This window comes from Schistocerca serialis, chromosome 1 (assembly GCF_023864345.2).
Source record: "Schistocerca serialis cubense isolate TAMUIC-IGC-003099 chromosome 1, iqSchSeri2.2, whole genome shotgun sequence".
Classification (NCBI taxonomy): Eukaryota; Metazoa; Arthropoda; class Insecta; order Orthoptera; family Acrididae; genus Schistocerca; species Schistocerca serialis.
In genome coordinates this window covers 833916365-833943532 of record NC_064638.1, presented here as the reverse complement: position 1 = coordinate 833943532, position 27168 = coordinate 833916365, and the positions used below count along the sequence as shown (strand labels likewise).

The 27168-nt window shown below is 43.0% G+C and overlaps 1 protein-coding gene across 1 annotated transcript in view; it reads left to right on the top strand.

Annotated features, from left to right (window-relative positions):
* LOC126458341 (pyrimidodiazepine synthase-like) overlaps positions 1-27168 on the top strand; it is an 88477-nt gene that overhangs the window by 24669 nt on the left and 36640 nt on the right. The window contains exon 2 of the mRNA XM_050095309.1: positions 21837-22168. Coding sequence (XP_049951266.1) covers positions 21837-22168 — 332 coding nt within the window. The remainder of the gene's footprint in view (positions 1-21836; positions 22169-27168) is intronic.

Here is a 27168-nt window from a genome sequence, read left to right as displayed (position 1 = left end):
CTCTGTTGGGTCTGTGTCGTGTGTAAATTTCCACGTCATAATGCCCTCATTTGAATTGCCTACTAAGTGCAGCTCAATTCTGACGATCAAAACTTTACATTAGGTTTAATTGCCATTTCTTAGTCGCTTAACGGGTTTGACTTAGCGAAAGTTTATGTACCTTCGTTTATGTAGAATACTTAATAAAAAAATTTTACGTTTCGTGAACCTTTGTGCGTTTTAGGTAGTGTTCTGTTACGTCAGAGGAATTCGTAACAAAGTGGAATAAATATTCAAACTCCATGTCAGGTATTTTTCCTGTTTTACTGTACACCTATTCGGATGGGAGTATTTTGTTCAGATCTGGGACCGCGTTGATACTAGGAATTGCTGGAAATATAAAGGTCCACCTAGACAGAGCCCTCACTTGCTTGTAAGCTTTATACAACCGAGGTGCGGCAGGATCCCCAGAGATGCCCGCTAGTGACTTTCTTAATAGGCGTCCTTCTCCGTTGGCTCGTAATATTGATTTATATTTTTATTCCTGTTCGAAGTCTTTAAGCGTTGATATTTATACTTTCTCGCACCTCTGTCGGTTACGCTAAGATTCCCGTTCCCTCCGATAAGCAACGTTCCAGTGGTACTCAACAGTGGTCACCCAAGCGTGCCCAGAGGTTGCAGTAATAACTGACGGCGCTGGTCTGTACCAAGAGCGGAACTCTGTAATGGTTGCGCCCCTGAGGAGCACAGAAGACGAGGAAGTATACGACTAGTACTGCAAAAGCTTGACGTCTAGTTTTTGTTAATCGCGTGCTCACCAAAGAGTTGCGATCATTGCTGTAGGGGTGAAGGGGAAGGAAGAGCGACACAGCTAACTGTCGACTTTGAGGAACATCGGATAAGTGAAGCAGGACCTGCGCTGTGAGCGCTTTCGCCTGAATTAATACCCTCACGTTTTCTTTGAGGTCATGTCAACGACTGTCGTGTACATTAGTCCAGTTAGCACCAGAATATAGCGGATTGAATGGTTAAGCCTTTCACGATATGAATTTTACCAACTTGGTGCTAGGTAAGGTTGCACGGTCATCGCTGAGAACGTGTCAAGCATGTAAGGAGGCCCAGGACTGATTAGTCATACCTTGTTATATTAGGTTGGTGCATAATTTCGTAGCGTTTTTGTTTTGCATGTTGGTATTCTGTTTGCTATGGATTTTTTTATCGAATGTGATTTTTTGCTTGTAGTTCGCTGTTGCAATGTGAGTCTACGTACTGTCATTTTGCCATATGAAGATAGTCAGTGGAGCTGTGGACGCTAGAAAATAGAGAAATTGAAACATTTCCGACGTAGTCTTCCGTTTGAGTTCAATAGAGAGGTGGGAGCAGCGGAGGCAGGCAGAAACATTTACCATTGGACAGGGCACGGCAAGGAAATAAGGAAATGGTTTCCTCGTTTTGACCGGGTTCGATTCCCGGTGGGTCAGGGATTTTCACCTGCCTCGAGATGACTGGGTGTTCGTGTTGCCCTCATCATTTCATCATCATTCATGCACATGGCAATATTGGACTGAGAAAAGGTTGGGAATTTGTACGGGCCCTGATAACCACGCAGGTGAGCGCCCCACAGTCCAAACATCATCCTCGTTTTGAGGACGATGGTTTTGACATTAATGACTCTTCACTTTCAGGAAGGTCTTCCGGGTTTGATTGATGCGTTTAAATGCATTACTCCAAGTCAGTGTACTCGAGAACTGGCAGACGTGATGAACTGTGACCATTTCACCATCGTACCGAATTTGCATGCAATACGACGGGTTAAAGAATCTACCGTTTGGGTGTCGCAAGCTCTAAGCCAAAATCACAAAAATCAGCGGGTGTCCATAAGTGCATCTCTGCTTGCTCGTCATCGACTGGCTCGTGAACACCGACTGTTCCTCTCCTGTATCCTTTCTGATGACAAGAAATGGTGGCTTTACAGTAATATAATGAAAAGAAAGATATGGTCGAGCCTATACAAAGCAGCACTTTCCTCTAAAAAGACCTGCACACATCAACTAGAGATAATGTTGCGCATCTAGTGGAACAGCGACGGTGTGCTGTACTAAGAATTTTTTCTCCCGGGTTTAACCCCCACTGTTCACGTTTGTTCTCAGCGACTGAGACGTCTTGCACACGCAGTCAAAGGACAACGACCAGGAACACTGCATGAAATGTTACTCCATGATAACGGCCGCCCACATTCTGCTAGACTGACAAAAAGCACTATACAGGAGTTGGTTTGTGAAGTCATCCCGCACCCACCTTACTCGCCTGATCTTGTGCCCTCAGATTTTCACCTTCTTCGCTCTCCATCGAACAACCTTCAAGAAACTTACCTTCTGGATGAAAATGCTCTCCGAACATGATTCGAAGAGTTCACCTATAGTCGTGGAATCGAAAAGTTACCCAGCGTTGGCAGAATGTTGTACATAGTGAAGGAAAATATATTATTGATGACTATAGGCTCTGAGCAGCTTTACTGTATGGTTAATGATGATGGCGTCCTCTTGGGTAAAATATTCCGGAGGTAAAATAGTCCCCCATTCGGATCTCCGGGCGGGAACTACTCAGAAGGACGTCGTTATCAGGAGAAAGAAAACTGGCGTTCTACGGATCGGAGCGTGGAATGCCCGATTCCTTAATCGGGCAGGTAGGTTAGAAAATTTAAAAAGGGAAATGGATAGGTTAAAGTTAGATATAGTGGGAATTAGTGAAGTTCGGTGGCAGGAGGAACAAGACTTGTGGTCAGGCGAATACAGGGTTATAAATATAAAGTCAAATAGGGGTAATGCAGGAGTAGGTTTAATAATGAATAAAACAATAGGAATGCGGGTAAGCTACTACCAACAGCATAGTGAACGCATTATTGAGGCCAAGGTAGACACGACGCCCACGCCCACTACAGTAGTACAAGTTTATATGCCAACTAGTTTTGCAGATGACGAAGAAATTAAAGAAATGTATGACGAAATAAAAGAAATTATTCAGATAGTGAAGGGAGCCGAAAATGTAAGTCATGGGTGACTGGAATTCGGTAGTAAGAAAAGGGAGAGAAGGAAACGTAGTACGTGAATATGGATTGGGGCTAAGAAATGAGAGGAAGCCGCCTGGTAGAATTTTGCGCAGAGCACAACTTAATCATAGTTTACACTTGGTTCAAGAATCATAAAAGGAGGTTGTATACATGGAAGAATCCTGGAGATACTGACAGATTTCGGACGGATTATATAATGGTAAGACAGAGATTTAGGAACCAGGTTTTAAATTGTAAGACATTTCCAGGGCCAGATGTGGACTCTGACCACAATCTATTGGTTGTGAACTGTAGATTAAAACTGAAGAAACTTCAAAAAAGTGGGAATTTAAGGAGATGGGACCTGGATAAACTGACTAAACCAGATGTTGTACAGAGTTTCAGGGAGAGCATAAGGGAACAAATGGGAGGAATGAGGGAAAGAAATACAGTAGAAGAAGAATGGGTAGCTTTGAGGGATGAAGTAGTGAAGGCAGCAGAGGATCAAGTAGGTAAAAAGACGAGGGCTAGTAAAAATCCTTGGGTAACAGAAGAAATATTGAATTTAATTGATGAAAGGAGAAAATATAAAAATGCAGTAAATGAAGCAGGCAAAAAGGAATACAAACGTATCAAAAATGAGATCGACAGGAAGTGCAAAATGGCTAAGCAGGGATGGCTAGAGGATAAATGTAACGATGTAGAGGCTTATCTCACTAGGGGTAAGATAGATACTGCCTACAGGAAAATTAGAGAGACCTTTGGAGAAAAGAGAACCACTTGTATGAATATTAAGAGCTCAGATGGAAACCCAGTTCTAAGCAAAGAAGGCAAAGCAGAAAGGTGGAAGGAGTATATAGAGGGTCTATACAAGGGCGATGTACTTGAGGACAATATTATGGAAAGGGTTGTAGATGATGAAATGGGAGATATGATACTGCGTGAAGAGTTTGACAGAGCACTGAAAGACCTAAGTCGAAACAAGGCCCTGGGAGTAGACAACATTCCATTAGAACTACTGACGGCCTTCGGAGAGCCAGTCCTGACAAAACTCTACCATCTGGTGAGCTAGATGTATGAGACAGGCGAAATACCTTCAGACTTCAAGAAGAATATAATAATTCCAATCCCAAAGAAAGCAGGTGTTGACAGATGTGAAAATTACCGAACTATCAGTTTAATAAGTCACGGCTGCAAAATACTAACGCGAATTCTTTACAGACGAATGGAAAAACTAGTAGAAGCCGACCTAGGGGAAGATAAGTTTGGATTCCGTAGAAATATTGGAACACGTGAGGCAATACTGACTCTAAAACTTATCTTAGAAGCTAGATTAAGGAAAGGCAAACCTACGTTTCTAGCATTTGTAGACTTAGAGAAAGCTTTTGACAATGTTGACTGGAATACTCTTTCAAATTCTGAAGGTGGCAGGGGTAAAATACAGGGAGCGAAAGGCTATTTACAATTTGTATAGAAACCAAATGGCAGTTAAAAGAGTTGAGGGGCATGAAAGGGATGCAGTGGTTGGGAAGGGAGTGAGACAGGGTTGTAGCCTCTCCCCGATGTTATTCAATCTGTATATTGAGCAAGCAGTGAAGGAAACAAAAGAAAAATTCGGAGTAGGTATTAAAATCCATGGAGAAGAAGTAAAAACTTTGACGTTCGTCGATGACATTGTAATTCTGTCAGAGACAGCAAAGGATTTGGAAGAGCAGTTGAACGGAATGAATAGTGTCTTGAAAGGAGGATATAAGATGAACATCAACAAAAGTAATACGAGGACAATGGAATGTAGTCGAACTAAGTCGGGTGATGCTGAGGGAATTAGATTAGGAAATGAGACACTTAAAGTAGTAAAGGAGTTTTGCTATTTGGGGAGCAAAATAACTGATGATGGTCGAAGTAGAGAGGATATTCACTGGCAATGGGAAGGAAAGCATTTCTGGAGAAGAGAAATTTGTTAATGTCAAGTATTGATTTAAGTGTCAGGAAGTCGTTTCTGAAAGTATTTGTATGGAGTGTAGCCATGTATGGAAGTGAAACATGGACGATAAATAGTTTGGACAAGAAGAGAATAGAAGCTTTCGAAATGTGGTGCTACAGAAGAATGCTGAAAATTAGATGGGTAGATCACATACCTAATGAGGTTTTGAATAGAATTGGGGAGAAGAGGAGTTTGTGGCACAACTTGACTAGAAGAAGAGATCGGTTGGTAGGACATGTTCTGAGGCTTCGAGGGATCACCAATTTAGTACTGGAGGACAGCGTGGAGGGTAAAAATCGTAGAGGGAGACAAAGAGATGAATACACTAAGCAGACTGAGAAGGATGTAGGTTGCAGTAGGTACTGGGAGATGAAGAAGCTTGCACAGGATAGAGTAGCATGGAGAGCTGCATCAGACCAGTCTCAGGACTGAAGACGTCTACAACAACAACATACGCTCTGAGTATCTGTTGCGTTCATTAAACTTACGAGAAACGCCATGAAATTGTGTGTCAACCCAATACTTTCCCTGAACCACTCCAGGCAATGTACAGGATTTCTCTTCGAAAAAAGCACAGCCGAGTTCCTTTCCCATTCTTTCGAAATTCGAGCTTGTGCTCCGTCTCCAGCAACTTCGCTGTCCAGTGAAGTTAAACTCTATCTGCTTTTCTTCTTCTTGATCCTAAAATTATTTTAACAGTATTTTTTTGTAATATTGTTGTAAATTCTCAGAATTTTACGAAGTCTAACGAGCATTGCTCAAACACCAGGTTAAAAAGAATTTGTTCTCTAGCTAAACAGAACCTCGTGTGACCTATCCTCGCTCAGTTTGTCAGAGGTGCTGTAACTCAGGGTATTAACCACCATTGCAACACTATCTCGCCATAAAAAGTCCGGAAAATAATTGAAAGTGTGTGTGTGTGTGTGTGTGTGTGTGTGTGTGTGTGTGTGTGTGTGTGTGTGTGTGTCTTGTCGGTGGTTACCTGACGGCGCTGTATAATAGTCCCTAGAGACGGCGGAACATTTGAATCTTAATCTTACCCTGCGGATAGGTAGCTTTAAGTTTCAATGGAATGTGCATCAAACTTAATTTGGAATGCAGTTGTGTCCCGCTTCCCTGAAATCTGGCTGAGTGCTGGGAGACGAAGAAAAAGGCTTCTACAGCGATAGGAAATGAGCATGACGTTTACTGCTCGGTCGATGTCGCGTTCATAACAAAGGAAATGCTGGCACTATCAGAAGAAAACAGGTTTCCCTCCTGAATGATTTGGGAAAGCCAAAGTTGCCGGATGATTTGAACCCGTATGACATTTCCCATGTCGAGGGCTACGATATATATACGACGAAAGACCAATATTTGATGGCGGCATGGTGGAATATATTTGGCTTATGCGAAGATGACCCTATTGCCGCTGAAAAATGGAAATTGCAGTGTTTGGCCCAGACGAGAGCTTTCAACTGCTCGACAGATCTTGAAACCTAACGCACTGAGGTTGTATATGCATCTGACGCAATGTTTCTCTATGTAAGTAACACTACTACTTGAGTGGGAGGAATAAGAAGTCCGTGATGGACATGACCGCGCCACAAAACGATTTACGTTGTATGATTTATGAGACGCACGGCGAAGGCTTCCGGACAGGTGGCACCGCCTCCTGCAGAAGACAGCGGGAAGGGCGCTTTATGGTGCACGTGCCTTGCAACAGCCTTCTTGTAAGTCAGACGTCTCACGGTCGACGTGCTTTGAATGTTCACAAAATATACTTTCTTTCCACGCCACTCACATTTTCAGTATACTGTCACTTTATTTTTAGATAATTTTCATGAATGCTGAAAACATTATTGATACTGTCACAATGGTAGATGTTCCTAGGTTTTGTTGAAACTTCTCCGCCAAGGAGAACTTGCATGGCCCTATCTGTAAAAAGCTATTTCTGAATGTATTCGAAATTGTGGTTATCAGTAGAGAGTATGGTACAGTGAGTCTTTCAATAAATAAGGATGAACGAAACTTTTGACTTGCCCCTACTCTTTACATATACGCTAACATACATCAAAAAACACTTTAACACACGTTTCTGAACCTGTGCTGGATCTTAGAGAGCAGTTATTCCTTTCAGGGCTTTCATAGCTCCCAGAAGGCTCACAACTCGTGTGTGAGTATTTTCTTGGCTACCACGGAGCCCCAGCCTTTGCAACACTACCTCCCTACTTTAAGTACCAGCATGGTAGTAGTTCCCTAACCACACAGGGATCGCACTGTTGGTGACTCAGCTGAAACCGCCTCATGGATGCTGAGGAGTACATACCCATCGTGACTGGGGCACGCTAAATCTGAACAATGTACTAATAGCCAGATAACTGTTCCTGAGACTGGGTGGCGCCCATGGGGAGAGCACATGTTCAGAATTAGTGGCACCATGGCGGATGCTTTCTCTAGCTGATCATAGGGCCTTAGCTGTCCCTTCAGAAGGAAATACGTCCCGAAAACGTTCCCTTCTCTGGCTAAAACGTGGGAGGAATAAATGGTCAGATGGGTATGCCTTTTTGGCCACAAAGACTTTATTCTTTGTAGAGAATACAGAGAACAAGTTTAGGGAAGCTGCAGCCATCTCCAAAACGAGGAGTGGGTCAATTTTGATTAAAAGAGTATCCCTGTACCAGTCATGAGCATTGCTTGCTTGTGTCAATCCGGCAATATTCTGGTGACTAACTCCTCACCATAGTCGAAACATGGTTCAAGGCATTTTTACATCATGACTACTGTGCCTTTTCTCTTAATAGGGAGACACTTTCCACAACGGAGACTATGAACAGGTATCACAATTGTAGGTCGACTAAAGTGTCTGCTCTGAACTCAAACTTCACCACTGTCACCTCTTGTCAACGAGCAATCACATATGCCCACCACACGCGCACGCGGTGCAGTGAACTACACTCTCGTTGCTGAATGGGTGGTGCCTTCACTGTAGAATTGGCCATCAAACGAGGCCTTAACCATGCAGCGGCTCCCTGAACAGCCTTCAGTTATAGACCATGCTACTCTCGTCACGCCTCTCCAGGAATTTTTCTGACACCCATCAAGCTGGAAAGCTGGTCCTCCTTGTTTAGACCCCTGAACATGTAGGGATCTCAGGGAATCAAGGTGCAAATCTGTTGGCGTAGTTGGTTACAAGGATGCCAGTTTTACATGGGGGTCCCAAAATTAGATCTTCAGTTGAGTCAGCGCCATCAATTTTTTGGAGATCTGGAACTTGGGCTGGCCCACCCTGAATTTCCCAAACTCACTCTGAAGGCAATAAAGACGACCTCAGCTTGTGGCAGACATCCCTTTGCGCTTCTTGCAGGGAATCCACTGTCCTTTGTTGTCTATCCACTCGACATACTTGGCTGACCCACGACCACAATCTGACATGAGAATCCACCTTACTACCAATTTGGTGCCTGCCTAAAGGTGGGCACATCCTACTAGACAGCACAAATTTGGCTGCTTTGTGGCGTTATCTTAAACTTCCTGATATGCTACCTCTGGTCCTAGTGGATGACGCCAAAGGTGGGTACTTCTTGTTCCTGTGAGGTGGGACACTTTGGCCTCATTGATTACCGGAGGGGTTGGAGGGCACCCCTCACGTGCTCTGCTCCAGAGGACTCACGGCGGCCCTTGCTCGGCTGTCAATTATGGCCCCCACCTTTATACAGGATATTTACGAGTAATTCGACATACCTGTGCAGTACAATACAGTGCCTGATGTGTTATCATATGTGCGTTCAGTGACACTTGCATTAGATATCTTTTATTTCCATTTTAAAGTTAATGTACGTCTTTTGGAACGCATTTCTGGCCATGAGCATTAGGTGGCATTCAATTTCGCAACAGGCAGTGGTAACAATATGTTGGCTGATGAATGTATGTACGTCAAATCTGGACCAAGGGAAAATTGCAGAATTTTTGGTGCAAAAATGTAGAGGAAATACAGTGGAAATTGTAAAATGCTGCAATGTTGACGGAGTTTAGAGAAAAAAATACTATCGACCATACACAGCGGCAAGGACGGTTCACATAAGCTTACAAGTTACTTCTAGATTCACTTTTAAGAGATCCACTTCTTGATGGGGAGAAAGCGATTGGTGCAAATAATAGAAACGACTTCTTGGTGCAGTTATGATTCTAAATCTCTCCTCCTCCCCTACACACACACACACACACACACACACACACACACACACACACACACACACACACTTGGATAGAGATAAAATTTCGTACAGATGCTGATTAAAAGTTTGTGTGGAAGCACGCAGTATAAGGAACAGTTAATAAACTTTCTATAGTTTTTTGATGCCTACAAGCATCGCTTTGGGGCTTTCCATCGGATCTTGGAATGAAGCACTCCGCGACACCACCTGTTGATAAGGGACGGCTCGTGCGGCCTGCTTTCAATCACAACCGCGGCAGCCGATCGCAGAAACTTCAGATAAAACTCTAGCAAGGTATTAGAAACAGAATATAGCAACTACCATTAGAAACATAAAGAAGTTAATAATATTGTAATAAGTCAAAACCGCAATGAAAATATTATAGGAATTACCTTGTGCGCTTCTGAATTGTAAAGGTCTTGTAAGAGTTCAGAATGTTCTCTGCTTTAAAAGTAATTCACGTCATTGCGAGCTGCACTGACTCTCATCTCGTACTCTGAGAAGCGTGAAAGTTCTGAGGGGAAAGAGTATTCTACGGAACCAAGCGACCTTCTCTTGCCTGGTTTCAAGGAAGAACGTTACTTTATCAAAACTAGACATGATTGTCTTAATGGGAATTCCGCGATTGTTCATTAAATAAAATATGATGTTTCAGTCTTCGATTGTTCTGTACGGACAAGTTACTCTGTAACTGCAATATATGATCTGAGGATGGGCAGCTAGCCCGAAACCGGCAATTAAAAATAAAGAATAGCGATCGAAGACTGAAACGCCATATTTTAGAACGTTACTTTAACACGCATGCAGTTCGCTAGAACGTGGGATACCATTGGGAGACTGCAGATCAAGCTGGCGAACTGATCAGTGTGGGAAACTGGTAACGATGTCAAGATACTTGCGTGAAATGGAGAAAATACTTCCCTACAAATATTTCAAGCGATCTTAATAACTTCAATTACTCGGCTTTAAACTGCTTAGGTAACATAGCGGCTGACTTCCATCGTTGCGTATGCTAAGTCAGAGGCAAATTTATTTGTATTACATTTTCTAACGGAAGCACAATATAGGCAGCAAGTAATGAAGGAATAACAGGCGAACGTATATTCGTTGCCTCCTTGCCTCCAGTGCTTACCTTAGGTGAAAGCTCTTCCACCTAGGAGAGAAAGTCAGGGTTTTTGTTAACAGTTAACTTACTGTTTAGTCCTCGCTTTTCGATCAGATAAACATTAAAATTAATTCGTAGCTTGCAGAAATAATGCGTCTCTTTCTTCGCAGTGCACCTAAAGTGAATCTCGGGCAGCCAGTCCAAGGAAACATTTGTTACAGAATAAGACAGTTGTCTTGTCGCACTAGCGGGTGTCAGTCCTGCCGCGCTTCCCTCCCCCCCCCCCCCCCCACTCTCCCTCCCTCCCTCCCCCGGTTCCGATGGTCGCGCCGCACCCATTGCCTCTCCGCAATCGATAGCATGACTCAGGAGGTGAGCGTAGCCTCCCACAAATCAAATAAGGTTATGGCTTCAGTGAAATAAGAGTTCATTTCACCCGGGAGGTATCAGGGACGATACTGAACAATTCCTAAAATTTTCTGTCATGCTTTTTCAAAGACACAAAATAACTAAGATCTGGTGTGTGTGTGTGTGTCTGTCTGTCTGTGTCTTTTATTATTACATTACTGGCTTCTGCAGATGAGGAAACCGAAAAAGGAACCTTTAGAGGTGCTGCATGGTTTATATGGGGTAACTGTCAGCCAAAATCAGTTATCTCTGCGAAAACAGTATAAATGAAGCAAAGGTACATGTTCCACACATTTTGGTTAGAGAAAACGACGATAAATAATGAAGAAGCCGTAAGTTATTTTGAAATAGTGTACCATTTAAAGTTTCGGGCTCGATCCCATCATCAGATGGTAGCGTTGACTTTTCTGCGAGTTTTGCATTTGTGTCCTAAAAAATAACAAAATTCTTGTGATTACATATTTTCATACTTACATGTGCTCTATACATTGTACTTACTTAATGAGAAGCCCTTCGCCACATAAGATAAATGTTTGAGCTTCTTTCACAATCGATGCTGAATACTGGACTGAACTAAATAAAATATGGCGGATACATTTGTTTACATTGGCTGCTGCTGATTCGCTGTGCCAAAGAGCATGATGTGTGCACAGATTGCCAAACTTCTGGAGTTACTGTAAAAAGGTACTTCACAGGACAAATAATTTTATACTGTTAGACATTTAATTATTTAGGACTAAAGATGTTGTTAATGGAAAATGAAAGATTTTCTCTTTCAATTATTACTTATATCCTCTCAAATTACAGGCGTTGTATGAAATTTTGGAGGTGCATTTGATTTTTTAAACTTCCACCATCTCGTGGAGATTGTTTCTTTGATAAAGTTACCAATTCAACATCTATAATTTTCAATGATACTGAGCAAAACCTTCTAAACAAGGGCCTAAAACGTAATATTGCACCTAAAGCAAATAAGGATAACAGTAAATAAGTAATTGTTAAAACTAAAATTGCACATAACATAGCTAAATAATTGCAATAAATGTGAAGCAGGTAATAAAATAGGCTAATCGAAAAACTCGCACAAGCAAGACACAATGCAAATTTTTACAAGAGTCAAATGATCTCCAATATAGTACTCCAGGAGAATAAAGCACTTCTAGTTACAGCAGACAAATGAAGGGTTGCAGTAGTAATTTTTAAGAAACAATATAAACGAAATTAATTTCGACCCAACCATAAAATTACAGGCTAAGCTCAAAAAGTCATCAAAGAGTGAGACTTCTTCCTAACCTCAACTGAAAAATGAGTGCACAATGATCAACCCTTCAATCAAAGAACTTCGATCACATTCAAAGACCCAAAAAGAACATTACCATGTACGTCCGAAAGTGAACTCGCAGTAAAACCCTTTCAACAAAAATCAGTTATAACTTAGATCCTCACTGAAGCCTTCAAATTTGAAGGTAGCTTTTGTGTAAACGAAAGCTATGACCTTTCAGAAAACATCAAAGATATTCCCATACCAACCACAGCCGGATTCACATCCTTTGGTATACTTAGCTTGTGCACAAATATACCAGTAAAAGAATGTCTCGGTAATTAAAAATAACTTAATTATAAAACTATGTCTACTTCAAATTTGGGTTCTTTGAAATTTCAGTCAGTGGTTTCACATAACTACTCCAGCACTAATAACAAATTTTATGAACAGGAAGATGATCTTGCAATGGGCAGCTGAGTAGCTAGCCTGCTAGCCAACATTTAGATAAATTATTTAGAAACACCCTTTCTCAATACCAATATCAGGAAGGGAATCGTATTTCCAGTGGCATGGACGATAATATCGGGCACATTGCACAACTTCATCGACGAAGTTCAACAGAGAGATGGGGAATTTAACAGCAGAGGTATACAAAGGCCAGTTGGCTCCGTCTGGTGGTGGGAAGGAAACGACAGCATCACCAGAAAGTGGTCACTAATGCGAAGATTGTCATGCGGTGACCAATGTAGCAAAGCCAAAAGACTGAGGGAAGAGAGAATTAAATGACTAACAAGAAAGGTGCCTTAGGACAAAATGAAATGGATAGAAGAACCATAATTGAGGAGACATATCATGGTCTGTGAGAAGCAGGTCAATTTGAAGGTAGGTAAATGCTGCAAACAGTAATCGCTGGAGGAGGACGTTTGCACTGTTATTGCCTCCAATGATGTATGAAAGGGAAATCCATTCTACGGATCCCTCCAGATACTCCTTGGGGACCAGGACCAGCATGGTTCTAACAGAACGCGAAATAATCACGGAGTATTGGAGAATGGTCATTAGTGAAGTGTGGTTCTTGGAGAGCAATGCAAAGTGTGAAAGAGGAAAGAAGGTACTGAAGTTCAGGAAGGTGATAGCAGTACCAATCAAAATTCAACTGAATGATCACGTGACTCGTGGTCAGGTTAGCTATGAAGGGGGCTATAAGTGTTTGTCAAGCCACAGGATCACTGCATGTCACAAGTGGGGACAGAACCACAAACATCGGCTCTGACCCTTACTGCATGCGGAGATCTGGCCCCTTTAGGGGCACCAGAGGAGCTGTGTCCCGATTCTTCTTGATTACCATCCTCCTGTCTGCCTCCTCCCGCCTCAACCTTTGGCAAGCAAGATTCATTCAAGAGCAATCTGCACTGAGCACAGGGACCCAAAGGCTGTGGCTCCTTCAGATACTTGAGTGTCAGGCATCCAGTTGTGGGTGGAGTGATTGGAGGGGTGTGGGGAGTTGCTGATAAAGTAATTATGGGAGAACCCTGTCACTGGTGGACACTGAATATTTTTCTGGCTGGGTGTGGGAAGTAGCTCCTAAAGAACATATCACAGGAACCATGGGAAAGGAGGGTGATAGATCTATTTTGGGGAAGGTTAAGGTAAGAGGGGCAATGGTCGAGATAGTGTTATTTTAATCATATCTACAGAATGTAGAGGTTCGTTTTTCTTCCATGGCTCTGTATACAACATGCAGTCAATAGATTTGTATTCCTGGATCTTCTGTTCTTTCTTGAAAACTGGGCAAACTGGCGACCATGAAGGTGATGATCGATGCAGTTATACACAAAAGCCGAATGTTCACAAGGACTACCTTTGCGGAGTGATCACTCACAGTTGTTGCATCTAGGGTCTGCCACGCAGCACGATGACATCTGCCTGAAGTGTGAATATTAGAAGTGCCTCTTAGGCAGTGGGACATGGGGTTTCATGACACACCTGTACATCATGATTCCTTTCCCCACGAGGGAGGGGCAGTGCACAACCGGCTATTTAGGTTGGAAACAGCAACTGATAGGCTATTTCTAAAGGATGACACCTTGTCTATCTTCTTGACCTCCATAAGGCATATGACACCCCTTAGTGCCACCACATTTTACTCACACTCCGTGACTGGGCTGTTCGAGGACCCTTACTATTTACTAATCATCAGTTTTTATACTGCTAGTTGTTCTGGGTCAGTTGACACTTCTCACCTCCCAATAGAGCCAAGAAAAGTGTCCCATTGCGCTCTAGATTGTCACACTCTTAATCACCATCAATGGCCAAGTGACTGCTGAGCCACTGATCATCCCTGCATGGTACGTTGTCGATTATTGCATTTGGTTCAAATGGCTCTAAGCACTACGGGACTTAACATCTGAGGTCATCAGTCCCCTAGACTTAGAACTACTTAAACCTAACTAACCTAAGGATATTACACAGATCCATGCCTGAGGCAGGATTCGAACCTGCGACCGTAGCAGTCGCGCGGTTCCGGACTGAAGCGCCTAGAACCGCTCGGCCACAGCAGCAAGCTTTTACGTTTGGTATAACTACCACTTGGTAGCCTCTGCAGAACACCAGCTCTAATGTGCCATGTGATGGGCTTCTGCATGGCCTGATCCCCATGGTTTGATTCTATCATATAGAAAACCTGGGGCAAGCATTTTGCCATTATACCATACTCCACCTTGACCTCTTAGGTATCCACCAACTGAATGTTGTAACACAGTCTCGTTTTTGGGCCCCTTTTTGATAAAAGTTGACTTGACTCCTCCATATTCTCCTTATTCGCCAGTTGAAGATTATCTGCATGCAGAATCTTAATGTTTCAGTGGGTCCTCGTTTTGTCCCAATTGCACTACAGTTGCCAGGTTTATGGCTTGGTGGCTTCTCCAACTCTAAATTTTTACTCAGTCCTCCATCATGGTGTGCATCTGGCCACTGGTGTTTTCTGGACTAGTCCTGTAGAGTCTCCTTGCCAAACCAGGGATCTTCCCTCTTCTTGATGGTATCAACTCTTGGTCTCTTATGCAATCGCCTTTGGACAATTCCCTGGTCATTCCACATATCTCATTCTCTTTGCCTATGAGAGGTGTTGTCTTCTTGATACCAGGTTGGATTACCAGTTGGTATGTGCCTTGCTTTCCTCTGCCAAGATCGTCATCCCTCCATGGACCATGCTCCCAACGTTTTCTTATGTACTCCCTCTTACATGGTGCCTAGGACATGGACTGCTGATCGCCAAGGTACCAGACTCCTGAAGGTCCTAAAGGATATTTCCTCCATGAACTTTTGGCGTCTGGTATGTCCAATTAGTGTTCCAGGGTGCTACCATCTTCTACACCAATGGCAGTAAAACTGTAAATCAGACAATACATACTTTCACATTTCCTACTGAGATGGAACGCCACTCGCTGCTGGGTACATGTTGCGTGTTTACAGCAGAGTTGACAGCTGTTTGCAGAACCTTCCATTTTATTAAGGGGGGCCTCCCTTGACCGTGTTTTAGTATGTACCGAGTCAACGAGCAGTCTCCAGGCTAACAACCAATGCTATTCTTGCCACTCTTCGGTTTCTGCTATTCACGATCTTCTCACTAACCTTCGTCATATTCCCTGCTTCATTGTCTTTACCTGGATCCCAAGTCATGTAAGTATCCCAGAAATGAACTGGCCAGCCATTTGGCTACAGCAGCATTTCTTCACTCCCTCTTAACTTTGCCGATCGCAGATGCAGATTTGCAAGTGCGTGTGGGATCTGTGCTCGCTCGGAAATGGAATGACATCTGGTGGGTTACTGCCCCATCTAATAAACTCTGCACAATCAAGAAGAGTAATGCGGCATGGTGCTCTTCCTTCTACTTCTCGTGGAGGGAGTCCACACTACTGTGTCGTATCTGCATCTTTCATACTAGATTAACCCACAGTTTCCTTTTATGTAACGAGCCACCCCCACATCGTTGTGATATCTTGGTGGAACACCCCCTCCTTTTGGCCCTTCGTGCTAAGTACAGATTTCCAGTCGCATTGCCTCTAATATTGCTGGACGATTCTTGGATGGTTGAACTGGTTCTCCACTTCCTCTGTCAAGTGGTTTTTATTTTCAGCTACAAGTTTCTGATACATCTACAGACCAAGGGCATGCTGGTTGAAGTTGGTGCATCTCCCGCCATATGCTAAGTCTGGGAATTCCCTACCGTACCTCCTTGACCATGCTACTTTTTCTTCTCTCTTTTACTCTGTTTTAATCACATGCCTCCTTTCTGTCACTCCCAATTTTCTATTTTGTGTGTCGTCCTCTGTTGAATAGTTGGCGCTCTTGACTGTAACTGATGACCTCGTTGTTTGATCTTCTCCTCTCTCTCTCTCTCTCTCTCTCTCTCTCTCTCTCTCTCTCTCTCTCTCTCTCTCCCCCCTTCCCCCATCAACGAATCAACCAAATCAGGGGACTGAGGTCAGTCTAGGATCCTCAAGGCGTATGTGGTGTAAAATGCAATATAGGGTCTTGCATTTTTGTAGTGGATTATGCTATTGGGTATGCTTGACAAAGAGTATGACAGTTTACCATTCTTGCCACATACCGTGGCGCATTTACCCTTCCTTGAACAGTCACTCTAGTTGTCATACCCAATAGGTAAAATTCCAGATATCACAGTTACGTCGCCCAACACCATGCAGTTCTATTGTGTGTCGTATCGTGTCAGCGATTAGAGGCATGGAAACTGGATAGTTCAGCTCGGTATCTAGTAATATGTTCCCAAAGATACGTGGTGACACTCCGCTTGTAACATCTGCGCGTATTTCAGCTGTCGTCATCCGTCTATTGGGAGATTCCGTCTAAAATCCTACGCTGTTCCCGTCTGGTGGTTCAGGAAGGACCCATACCTACTGTTCTTGGTATATTTTTGCTCTGAGTCCTCGTCACGACTAATACCATTGTACTACACTCGACGGTCCATGTGATCTGTTTGTACAATGCTCTTATGTTCCTAATGCAAATGATTGGACCTATTCCAAGATTTGATGTTTTAGATTTTGGTGTATCATTCTTTTGTCTTTCCTTACGGCGACAAGTTTCTAAAGTTTTGTTAGTTGTAAATTCATTGAAAATATTAAACAACTTTCATAACTTTAATTTTTTCAAGGTCGATGAGTAGATAAAAGCAGTCATGAAAAGGGGCAGCCATGTATCGCTCTCGTAGGGCCCGCGAAGACAAGGTTATGCTAATTACAGCGCAAACACTACTGCTTCAGCTGACGTTCGTCCGCATCTGGAACCCATCCGGAACCAATAGAAACCCTGCTACATGGTACAGAAAGTATCCTCTGATGTGCACTGCGAATTGGTTATGGTGGCTGTGCATCTAATCTACACAAAGATTAGCCACAGGAGAGAACGTAGCAATGCCTAGAAACTAGACGTCAAGCGAACGGAATATCTGTTGTCACATTGGTGCTAGTGCTATAGACATACAGATGTTTTTTAGAGGTGAATCAGTCTTACGTGTAAGACGACCAATTTAACGTAGATATCCCGATGTTTGATAGAGCTTTCCAGATACTGAAGCGAGATTCCTGGTAACCGACAGCATGCGAAGAAATGTCTATTTTCGTAACACTTATAGTCGCGAGTCTACTACCGAAAAGTTTAAGCCACTCTACCAGATCGCCTAGTGATTGGTTGAAAGGAAATCGTGACCATAAAATAGACCTGACGTTTTACGGCGTCTTCTATCCCTCGGAACTGGTGCACATCTTCTGAACATGCTATGTTCCGATCTGTAGCTGAAAAGTTCCAACAGGTTTAGAGAAAACCAATAGTCATCACGTACTCACACCACTCATACGTAGAAATGGCTTCATTCTGTACTGAAAATAAGCTCACACAACAAAGAAAATTTAATAAACATCCCATGGCCCTAGACTTAAGAGACCGTCTGTTAGTTGTCGGTCAAGGTATTCGTGTTGTAAGGGTTTCTATTTCCGTCAGTGTATATTCTCCTGCCGAGAACACCTTTCTTGTGGCGTGCTGTAGTTTCGCTCGCAGTGGTACACCAGCAGCCGTATCGACTTGACGTTTGTCCCGGGCGTGGCACTTCATTTCCGGCGTTCCGTGAGAGAGACAGATGTCTGATCTCGCGGCAGAGATGCAGTGTTATTTTTAAAAATACTCTGTAGGAATCGATTGGACCAACTCTACTTCGTCCCATAGCAGAATGGAGGTATATTTAACTGTGCGTCTTAAGCGTGGACGCGTTTGGTTTCGAAGAACATAATTTCGTAAAATTTGCTGTGTGCTCTATAAAGCTAGTATTGCGTAGGTGATGTAGTATCTCGCAATCTTATTACCGTATGTGACTTGAATAGCAGAGACCGGCGAAAAACAATGAATTTTGCTGGAAGCGAAATATTAATAGCTATGTTTTGACATTGCCAGTTGAACATGAAGTCACAACTGCAAGAAACTTTTTTTTATGATGTTACGGGTTTCGGTCTGATTTAGACCCTCCTCAGGCCTCACACCATGTTGGTAGACGTGGCGGTGAACGGAGCAGGCGCTACGACTCCACGAACACTAATTGAGCAGTTAGGGTTCGTGGAGTCGTAGTCATCTTCTACCAACATAGTGTGAGATCTGAAGATAATCTAAATCAGACCGAAACCGATAACCTCATAAAAAAGTTACTTGAGGTTGTGGCCGTTCATGTTCATTTTCAAGTAATGAATGAACCCACTGTTCTCAAAGAAAAATGTTCTTAAAAATTGCCATTTGAGACCTGTGATTATACCTCAAAGTGATCGTAAGTACCAAAATGGTTTGCTTTTCTTCGCTGTCCCTCTTTGGGTGGCAGTAACGTTGGTGACCTATGTCAGCCATTTTTAATTATTTCTGGTAAGCAAAAGGTAAAAAATCAACGATCTAATTTATAAAATTAAGAATAGACTACGTGAAGGCAAATTAGCTAATTGGGAATGATCTACAAACGCCATATTAATAAGTATTTTCAACGAAGTAAGGGAATTAAAGAATTACTCGGCACATCTGTGACAGAAGATACACTGTACATTAAGAACTGTTCCTGCCATCCCCCCACCATTCTATTTCCGTGATACATTAGTATTAACGTAACTGATAGCATGTAGCCTTCAGTGTCCATCTTACACAAGTCGGCTGCTGTAGTGTCTTCAGGTAGTGAGACACACGTAGTAACAGTAGGCGGCGGCGGCGGCGGCGGTATGACGCTTTATCAACACAATATTAAAGGGACATTTAAGTGAGAAACAGCGTCTAGATCAGCACATTTATCAATTTTAATCGAAAACTGTTCAGAATGGTTCAAATGGCTCTAAGCACTATCGGACTTAACATCTGAGGTCATCAGTCCCCTAGACTTAGAACTACTTAAACCTAACTAACCTACGGACATCATACACATCCACACCCGAGGTAGGATTCGAAACTGCGGCCGTAGCTGCCCGAGTTTCCGGACTGAAGTGCCTAGAACCGCTGGGCCACAGCGGCCGGCTTCGAAAACTATCATATTAGCAATGGCAGGCAGCAACTTCATTGTAAGAGTAGTGTTTTAACGGCGAAAGCTGGTAGATATTTCAAAGGAAATTATCAAATAGTAATAGCTGCGATATAGGATTCTCTATTAACTGATAGCACAGATTTGATGTACACAAGAAGTGAAAAGAATAGAATTTGTTTCGAAACGCCTCAAATGTAACGAGAAAAGTGAAAACTACGTGTTGCAAATGCAATGGCAGCATGCTAATGAAATAAAGGCTCCTTTCTGAAACCAGAGGTGAGAACCCCATTGTAATAATAAGGTCGTCTTAGATAATACGAATAGTTACGAGGCACGCGCTGTTGGTCATCCGTGGTACGAATCAGTTCCAGCGATATTATTGAACAACGTCTTCACCTGAAAATGGTGGTAAGATGGACCGCTGAAATACTGTCTAAACGATTGTATGATCCGGTTGAACACTAGAAAAATATATTAAGTTACTCACTTTACAGGAATGTGTAATAAACACGTAATCAATGAATCTGTGCAACTGATTTAGTGAGAATAGCACGATTAGAAAAGTTATGGAAATGAAAATAAATCTACTGGAAAACATTGCTTTCAAATTGCAGAGTACGCAGTTTCTCTTAAATTCAGACTGTGGAAGCTGGAACTGGCCGCACTCAGATGTGCGGCAATTAAGAACAGAAGTTAACTGAGCTCGGTTCAGGACGCTAAACAGCAAAGGCCCACATGTTATAAAACTTAATTGATGCGTTTCGGGCAAGGCTGTTCGTCAGAATACCAGAAACTACCTTAATACAAAGTATATTATCACGTGGAAACTTTAATATCGGTGCTCAAAGAGGTCGTCGACATACCACTTGACCCGATAATTTCTGTGAATTTACGCTCTTCTGGGCCCACATCGTGATATGACTTGAAATGACATTGTTCCATATTTACAATGTCCGGTGCTTCAATTGAATTTCTTTATCGCAGTAAGCCTATTTCGGCTGTAACTGCCATGTTTTTTACGTTCGTCACTTCGGTGGTTACTGTCACTTATTAAATTGCAGTTTTTTAGCGATCTTGTGAGATTTTGTTGGTCCTTTCTCACATCAGTCGATGCTGTCCAACATATTTTAGTTTATACTTGTATTGCAACGAATGTCTGACAGCACATTAGACAGCATCCAGTGATGTGAAAAGGACCAACAAAGTGACACAAATTCCCTAAAGTACAGTCAGTCACAGAAACCAATTTAATAAGCGAGATACTAAACAGATAGTACCCGGTACAGTAAGCCACAGTACCCACCTGTGTGGACTGTGCGGCTGGTCGCGGGGGAGGTTAGAATCCTCCCTCGGGCCTGGGTGTGTGTGTTTGTCCTTAAGATAATTTAGGGTAAGTAGTGTGTAATCTTAGGGACTGATGACCATAGCAGTTAAGTCCCATAAGATTTCACACACATTTGATTTTGAACCTGTCTGGGATGAGTCAAAAACAATTAGACCTTGATAATGGCAATTATAGCCGAAATAGACTCATTGTAGTGGAGAAATTAAACTGAAGCAGCGGACTTTATAAATATATAATGTATAATTTTTAGTATTTATAATGTCACAACTTTTTGTGAAGCTTGTTATTGGTATTATAACGACAGGACATGACCGAAAGGCATCAATTTTTTAACAATTGGATCCTTGTTACTTAGAGATCTGAATCAGCGTTCAAGTAGTGGTCAGGTAATGGTATAATGGTAGCAGCCGTGCTACACGGCCTTGTCACAATTTGAATTAGATCTGGTCAGTTGTACCTTACCAGGAGCAGGTAATACGTAATTATCTACTCTAACTAGACGTTATCCTCTGATTCATCAACCGTTATTTGTTTAGAGTGTAAATTCTTTTCATATTTGTTGGGATATTTCTTTTCGCACAGACTTGAAACCCTTACGAATTCATTTTCGTTATATAAAATTGTTGTTCATGATAATGGTCCTGTAATAATAATTTGCATGTCAGAAATTATGGTCCATTAATTGTCACGTGGTATTTCCCACCAGGAGTAAAAGTATGAGCTACGGTTTTAAGGGTCGAGTAGCACAATGGCAGTTCATAGTGGAGAGTGAGAAACGGATTTGCGCTTTTGTTCGGGTTTTTACGAAAGTCTGTAAAAAGAAACGTGGAGCAGTTGTATCTTGAGCTGTGACATGTAAAAAAGATTATTAACAGAAATGCTACTCGATGTGGTAAAAGGCTTTAGTGGTAGACCTGTATGTGACGTGAGACTCGTCGACAGGTGACGCGCAGCCGGCGCCCCCGGAAGGCGAGAAGCTGCGGTTGTACTCGATGGCGTTCTGCCCGTACTCCCACCGCGCCAGGCTGGCGCTGGCGGCCAAGGGCGTGCCCTTCGACATCGTCAACATCAACCTGCTGGACAAGCCCGACTGGCTCACCTCGGTGCAGCCGCAGGGCAAGGTGCCCGCGCTCGACGCAGGCGGCGGCCAGATCGTCATCGAGTCGCTGGACATCGCCGACTTCCTGGACGGAAAGTTCCCCGAACCACCACTCTGGCCGGCCGACGCAGACACCAAGGCGCGCCACAAGAAGCTCATCGATGACTTTGGCAAGGTGAGCTCTTCTCACTCACAGGCTGAAACATATCCTGCTGTGCAGATATTGCACTCAAGAATTATTTTCGAAAACTTCCAACAATCTTTCTTACGGGTACGTGCACGAGCAAAAGTCTTAAAAATTAGAAAAACTACAACACGACGCGTGTGTTTACCGTTTGACGCGGCTAACCTGGGTTGATTGTCCAAGCACGCAACAATAAATTGATGCATACTTTTTGTAACTTACAGTGGTTCGACACATCCACAATTTTAATTTCGTTTGCGAGACAGTAGATAGCTGCAGTTTTTTATTCCTTAGCAGTAGTAATACAGTGAGGTTAAAAGTCACGGGATATTATCTAACATGCTGTCGGACCTCCTTTTGCCCAGCGGTGTGCAGCAGCTCGACGTGGCATGGACTCACCAAGTCGTTGGAATTCCCCTGCAGAAATATTGAGCCATGCTGGCTCTGTAGCCGTATCTAATTGCGAAAGTGTTGACGGAGCAAAATTGTGCCCGAACAAATATCTAGATTACGTCCATAAGCGTTCGATGCGATTCATGTTGGGCGATTTGGGTGACCAAAACATTCACTGGAATCATCCAGAATGTTCTTCAAACCAATCAGACACAACTGTGGTCTGGTACATGGCATCTTTGTTTGGGAACATGAAGTCCGATTGTGGCTGCAAATGGTCTCTAACTAGCCTAAAATTACTATTTCCAGTCAATGTCGGTTCAGGTGGACCAGGGGACTCAGTCCATTCAATGTAAATAGTCCAAATCATTAATCACCACCAGCTTCAACAGTTCCATGTTCATGGGGTTGGGAAACTTGCATGGAGTGGCATTTGCACGCGCCCTGGGGCTCTTGCAGGAATAACCGGGTTTCCAGGCACAGGGATACTAAGAAGTCTATCAGTTCGGCACAGCTGCTCGTCAGAGATGGCTCGTGCCCATCCCACAGCTTTGAGCAAGCACGTATCGCTTCAGTGTGGCTCATTAATGCGTTTTGTGGCAATTTATTCTTAAGACTGTTCTATTAGTGACAATTGACTATGAAATTCTATATAATGAGAACTAATTACAATGAAATGAATACCCCTAGCTGCATACAGGCGTTGATATGTCAATGGGGACAGTCGAAAATGTGTGCCCCGACCGGGACTCGAACACGGAATCTCCTGCTTACATGGCAGACGCTCTATCCATCAGATCCACCGAGGACATAGGAGACATAGAGGATAGTGCGACTGCAGGGACTTGTCTTTAGCACGCCTCCCGTGAGACCCACATTTCCAACTTTATTGTCCCCCACTATATTCATAGTGCCCCTGCCCATGATAATCATTTTTGCCGATTCCCGCAAGAGTTCGGGCACTGTTTGTGCATCCGCACAGATGGTCAAATGATCGGAGAGCCTTAACTAGAAATATATACGAAGATATCTGTTCTTTCGGGCATGTCAGAATCGGTGGCCATGCAGCTCTTTAGAATGAAATTATAATGAAATGAATACCTCTGTCGGGACACACATTTTCAACTGTCCCCGTTGACTTATATCAACGACTGTATGCAAGTAGGGGTATTCATTTCATTGTAATTTGTAATCTCATTCTAACGAGCTTCATGGTGGACGATGGCATCTGTTCTTTCGGACATGTCCGAAAGCACAAATATGAGAATGAAATTAATCATCTCTCTTAATATTTTGATGCTGCAAAGACCCTTTTATTCAAACATTAAACATAAAAACAAAGAATGTCAATGAACATTATTTTCTTTTTCACTAAATAATGAATGTCTGGCCCCACTTTCCAAGTATTCTAATTCCAAGACAAGCTCTAGTATTCCTCCTGAAAACAAAAATGTATTTTGATAGTGAAAATGTTGCAAAAATTATAGACATTATTCCTCTGCTCTCATATGATGAACACTTTTACATCGGCTTTACACTATTCTTCAAAATGTACATGTGTGCATATTCTTTTGCATGTAATCTATTGTAATGTTGGTGACTGAATCTTTTCTTTGTGGTAAAGGTTTTGAAGCACATTAATAGAACACTAAGCGTATCAAGACACAATCGCACTGAAACGTTCATGTCCATGTGTCTGACCGCTTTGAAGTTCCTAACCCAACCATAATGTTACTTTTCATCCCTTTAAAAACAGCTACTTTCCGTTTTAAAGGGTAACTCCACCCTAAAACGTTAATTTAAAAAAATTAATGGCCATTTCACATCTTTTGAATGTTTGCGCTCAGGTCCGGAAACGATTTGGCTATATTCGAATTACAAAAAAAATTGAGAAATGTTACAAATACGGACTGCGTAAGGGGCTGTGGCACACTGAAAGATGCCACAGATAATTTTTGATTGATACCACCATCAAATGGAACCACAAGTACTCTGAACTTGGCATAAACTCAAACTGGGAAAAACAAGTTTGCAAGATTTCCAGGAAAACTGAAGCAAAACAACTGGCAGTCAGTGGTTGGAAATAAATTATTTTGCCTCTTGACTATATATAAATTTATAAAAAAATTATAAATTTCCTAACGGATACGTTCGTCGTACGTCCCACATTGACTTCTGCGGTTATTTCACGCAGTTTCGCGTGTTTGTTAGTAGTGACAACTGGAAAACGCCGCTGCTCTCGGTCTTTAAGTGAAAGCTTTCGACCACTGCGTTGTCCGTGGTGAGAGATAATGCTTGAAATGTAGTATTCGTAGAGTACTATTGACATTGTGGATCGTACAATATTGAATTCACTAACGATTTCCAAAGTGAAGTGTCCCATGCGTCTAGCTCCAACCACTATTCCGCGTTCAAAGTCTGCTTATTCCCGTCGTGCAGCCATAACCACGTCAGACACCTTTTCGCGTGAATCACCTGAGTACAAACTACAGCTCATACAAAGAATTGTCCTTTTACCCCTTACGTACACCATATTACCTCCATCCGTGTATGTGCATGTCGCTATGCCATGGCTTTTGTCACCTCCGCGTGTATTGTCCCGAATTGACTCTTCATGCTCCTGTAGAATACAGAGGAAGGTAATTGCGTGTGTCATTCTTCATATCCTGTCTCCTCGTGAGAAGCGAACGATCAAAATGACAGGTTTCGCGAGAACAGCTCCTCACTCACTTGAATAAGGAAGTTCCCTAACTTCCACTGTACCAGTTTTTGAATAAACACACGTTACGTCACTAGTAGGAACTATCTGATGGACTCCTACCGTACTACTTCTCAGACTCCCAATCAGCATCCTTATGCAGTAATTGTAAATTACATTCACTACATTTTTCCAGCTTCTATATAGTTTTTTGTGCAATTGGGTGCTGTTAAATAAGAATGCTGACTGTAGCTTTAAATTTCGATATCGTTTATAAACAACTGAACCATGTCACAGAGAAAAATTGTCCATTTAGAGAGCATACCCTATTAGGAAGCTGAAGAAAATATTGTGTGGTAAAATAAGATTTCATCTTTAACTGTGTTACTTGTGACACATATGCTCCATAAACTTCGGACCTGCTGATTTGGTGGAGAGTGTTGAATTACATCTACATGTTCATAAAACCATTCATTCTAAAAAAAAAAAATTATGAGAAGTTGGACACTGTCATAGGGTATACTCTGGAATAAACTATTTCACTACTGCTGCGGCTTAGCGACCTACAATATCCAAAAAAATGTTTGCCTGTAAAGCGTTTTCGGAGACTAATGAATGTGATCAATACAGAGCTTTGACGTTACAATCACCACAGAGCACCCCCCCAGGGGGTCCACAACTCTTTTGTGGATACGTGTGTAGCGAGCACGAGACCCCGAGCTAATGTGGCCCTCCTTCCTTTCCGGGCTGCATACCTTCCTTTTCCACATCCTTCCCTATCCCCCATCTTCGCCCCCCCTCCCCTCATCTCTGGCTCTTTCCTTCCCTTTCTCCCCCTCTGGGAGTATGGTTTGTGCCTACGTCCAGAGATGGACGCTCGTAAATGTAACGCATTCTTCGCCTTCTCTGCTTGCATGTCTTCATCCTTCCTTTGTCCTTCTCTTTTCCTTACCTCTTCTCTTCACCCTTTTCTCCGCTGCGGCGTTTGAGACCTCTTCTTTCCTTTTCCTTTCTTTGTTTTTACCTTTCTTGCTCCCTGTTCGTGTCTGAAGGCCGACCCACGCATTTTCGTGCATAGCTGGTGACGGGGTAACGCGTAATTCCCCACCCCGGGTAGACAGGTAGGACACGTACGTATCCCCTGGTAACGGCCAGGCCCAGGGAGGGGTGATTACCTGAGCTGATACCTTCCGAAAGTGCCGATTGGTCCCTCCGTCCGTTTCTCGGGAGGTGTGACCTGAGGTGTGAACAATCACCTAAGGCGGGAGTGCCCTCAGAGAGGGCTCCCACAAGGGAGGAGCGCGCCATCGGAGACGCCGGTAATCATGGGGGATTCTTCCACAATGGTTTCCTCATCTTCCACTATGTCTGCTCACAAACGTAAGTTCACTGAGTCTCAGCCACAGACAGTTCTTCCATCGTTGCCACAGTTCCTTGTTTCTCGGTCTGACGAAGGTCACTAGTTCTCCACGGTCAACCCTTTCATTATTCAGAAAGGTGTCGACGCAATTGCAGGTCCTGTAAAGTCTTGTTCCAGATTACGGAATGGCACCTTGTTGTTAGAAACAGTCAATGCCCTCCAGGCACAAAAATTGCTGCGTACTTCACTGCTCCACACCTTCTCTGTCCGGGTTGAAGCGCACCGCACTTTAAATTCCTCATGTGGAGTCGTTTATACACGCTCCCTCGACGGATTGTCTGACGAGGAAATTCAGCACTACCTGTCTGACCAGGGCGTAACGGCTGTTCATAGAGTTATGAAAAGGGTTGACACGAACATCGTTCCAACCCATACTGTCTTCTTGACATTTGGCAGAGTTCAACTCCCATCGAAAATAAAAGCGGGCTATGAGATAATTTCCGTTTGCTCCTACGTCCCAAACCCTACGCGTTGCTATCG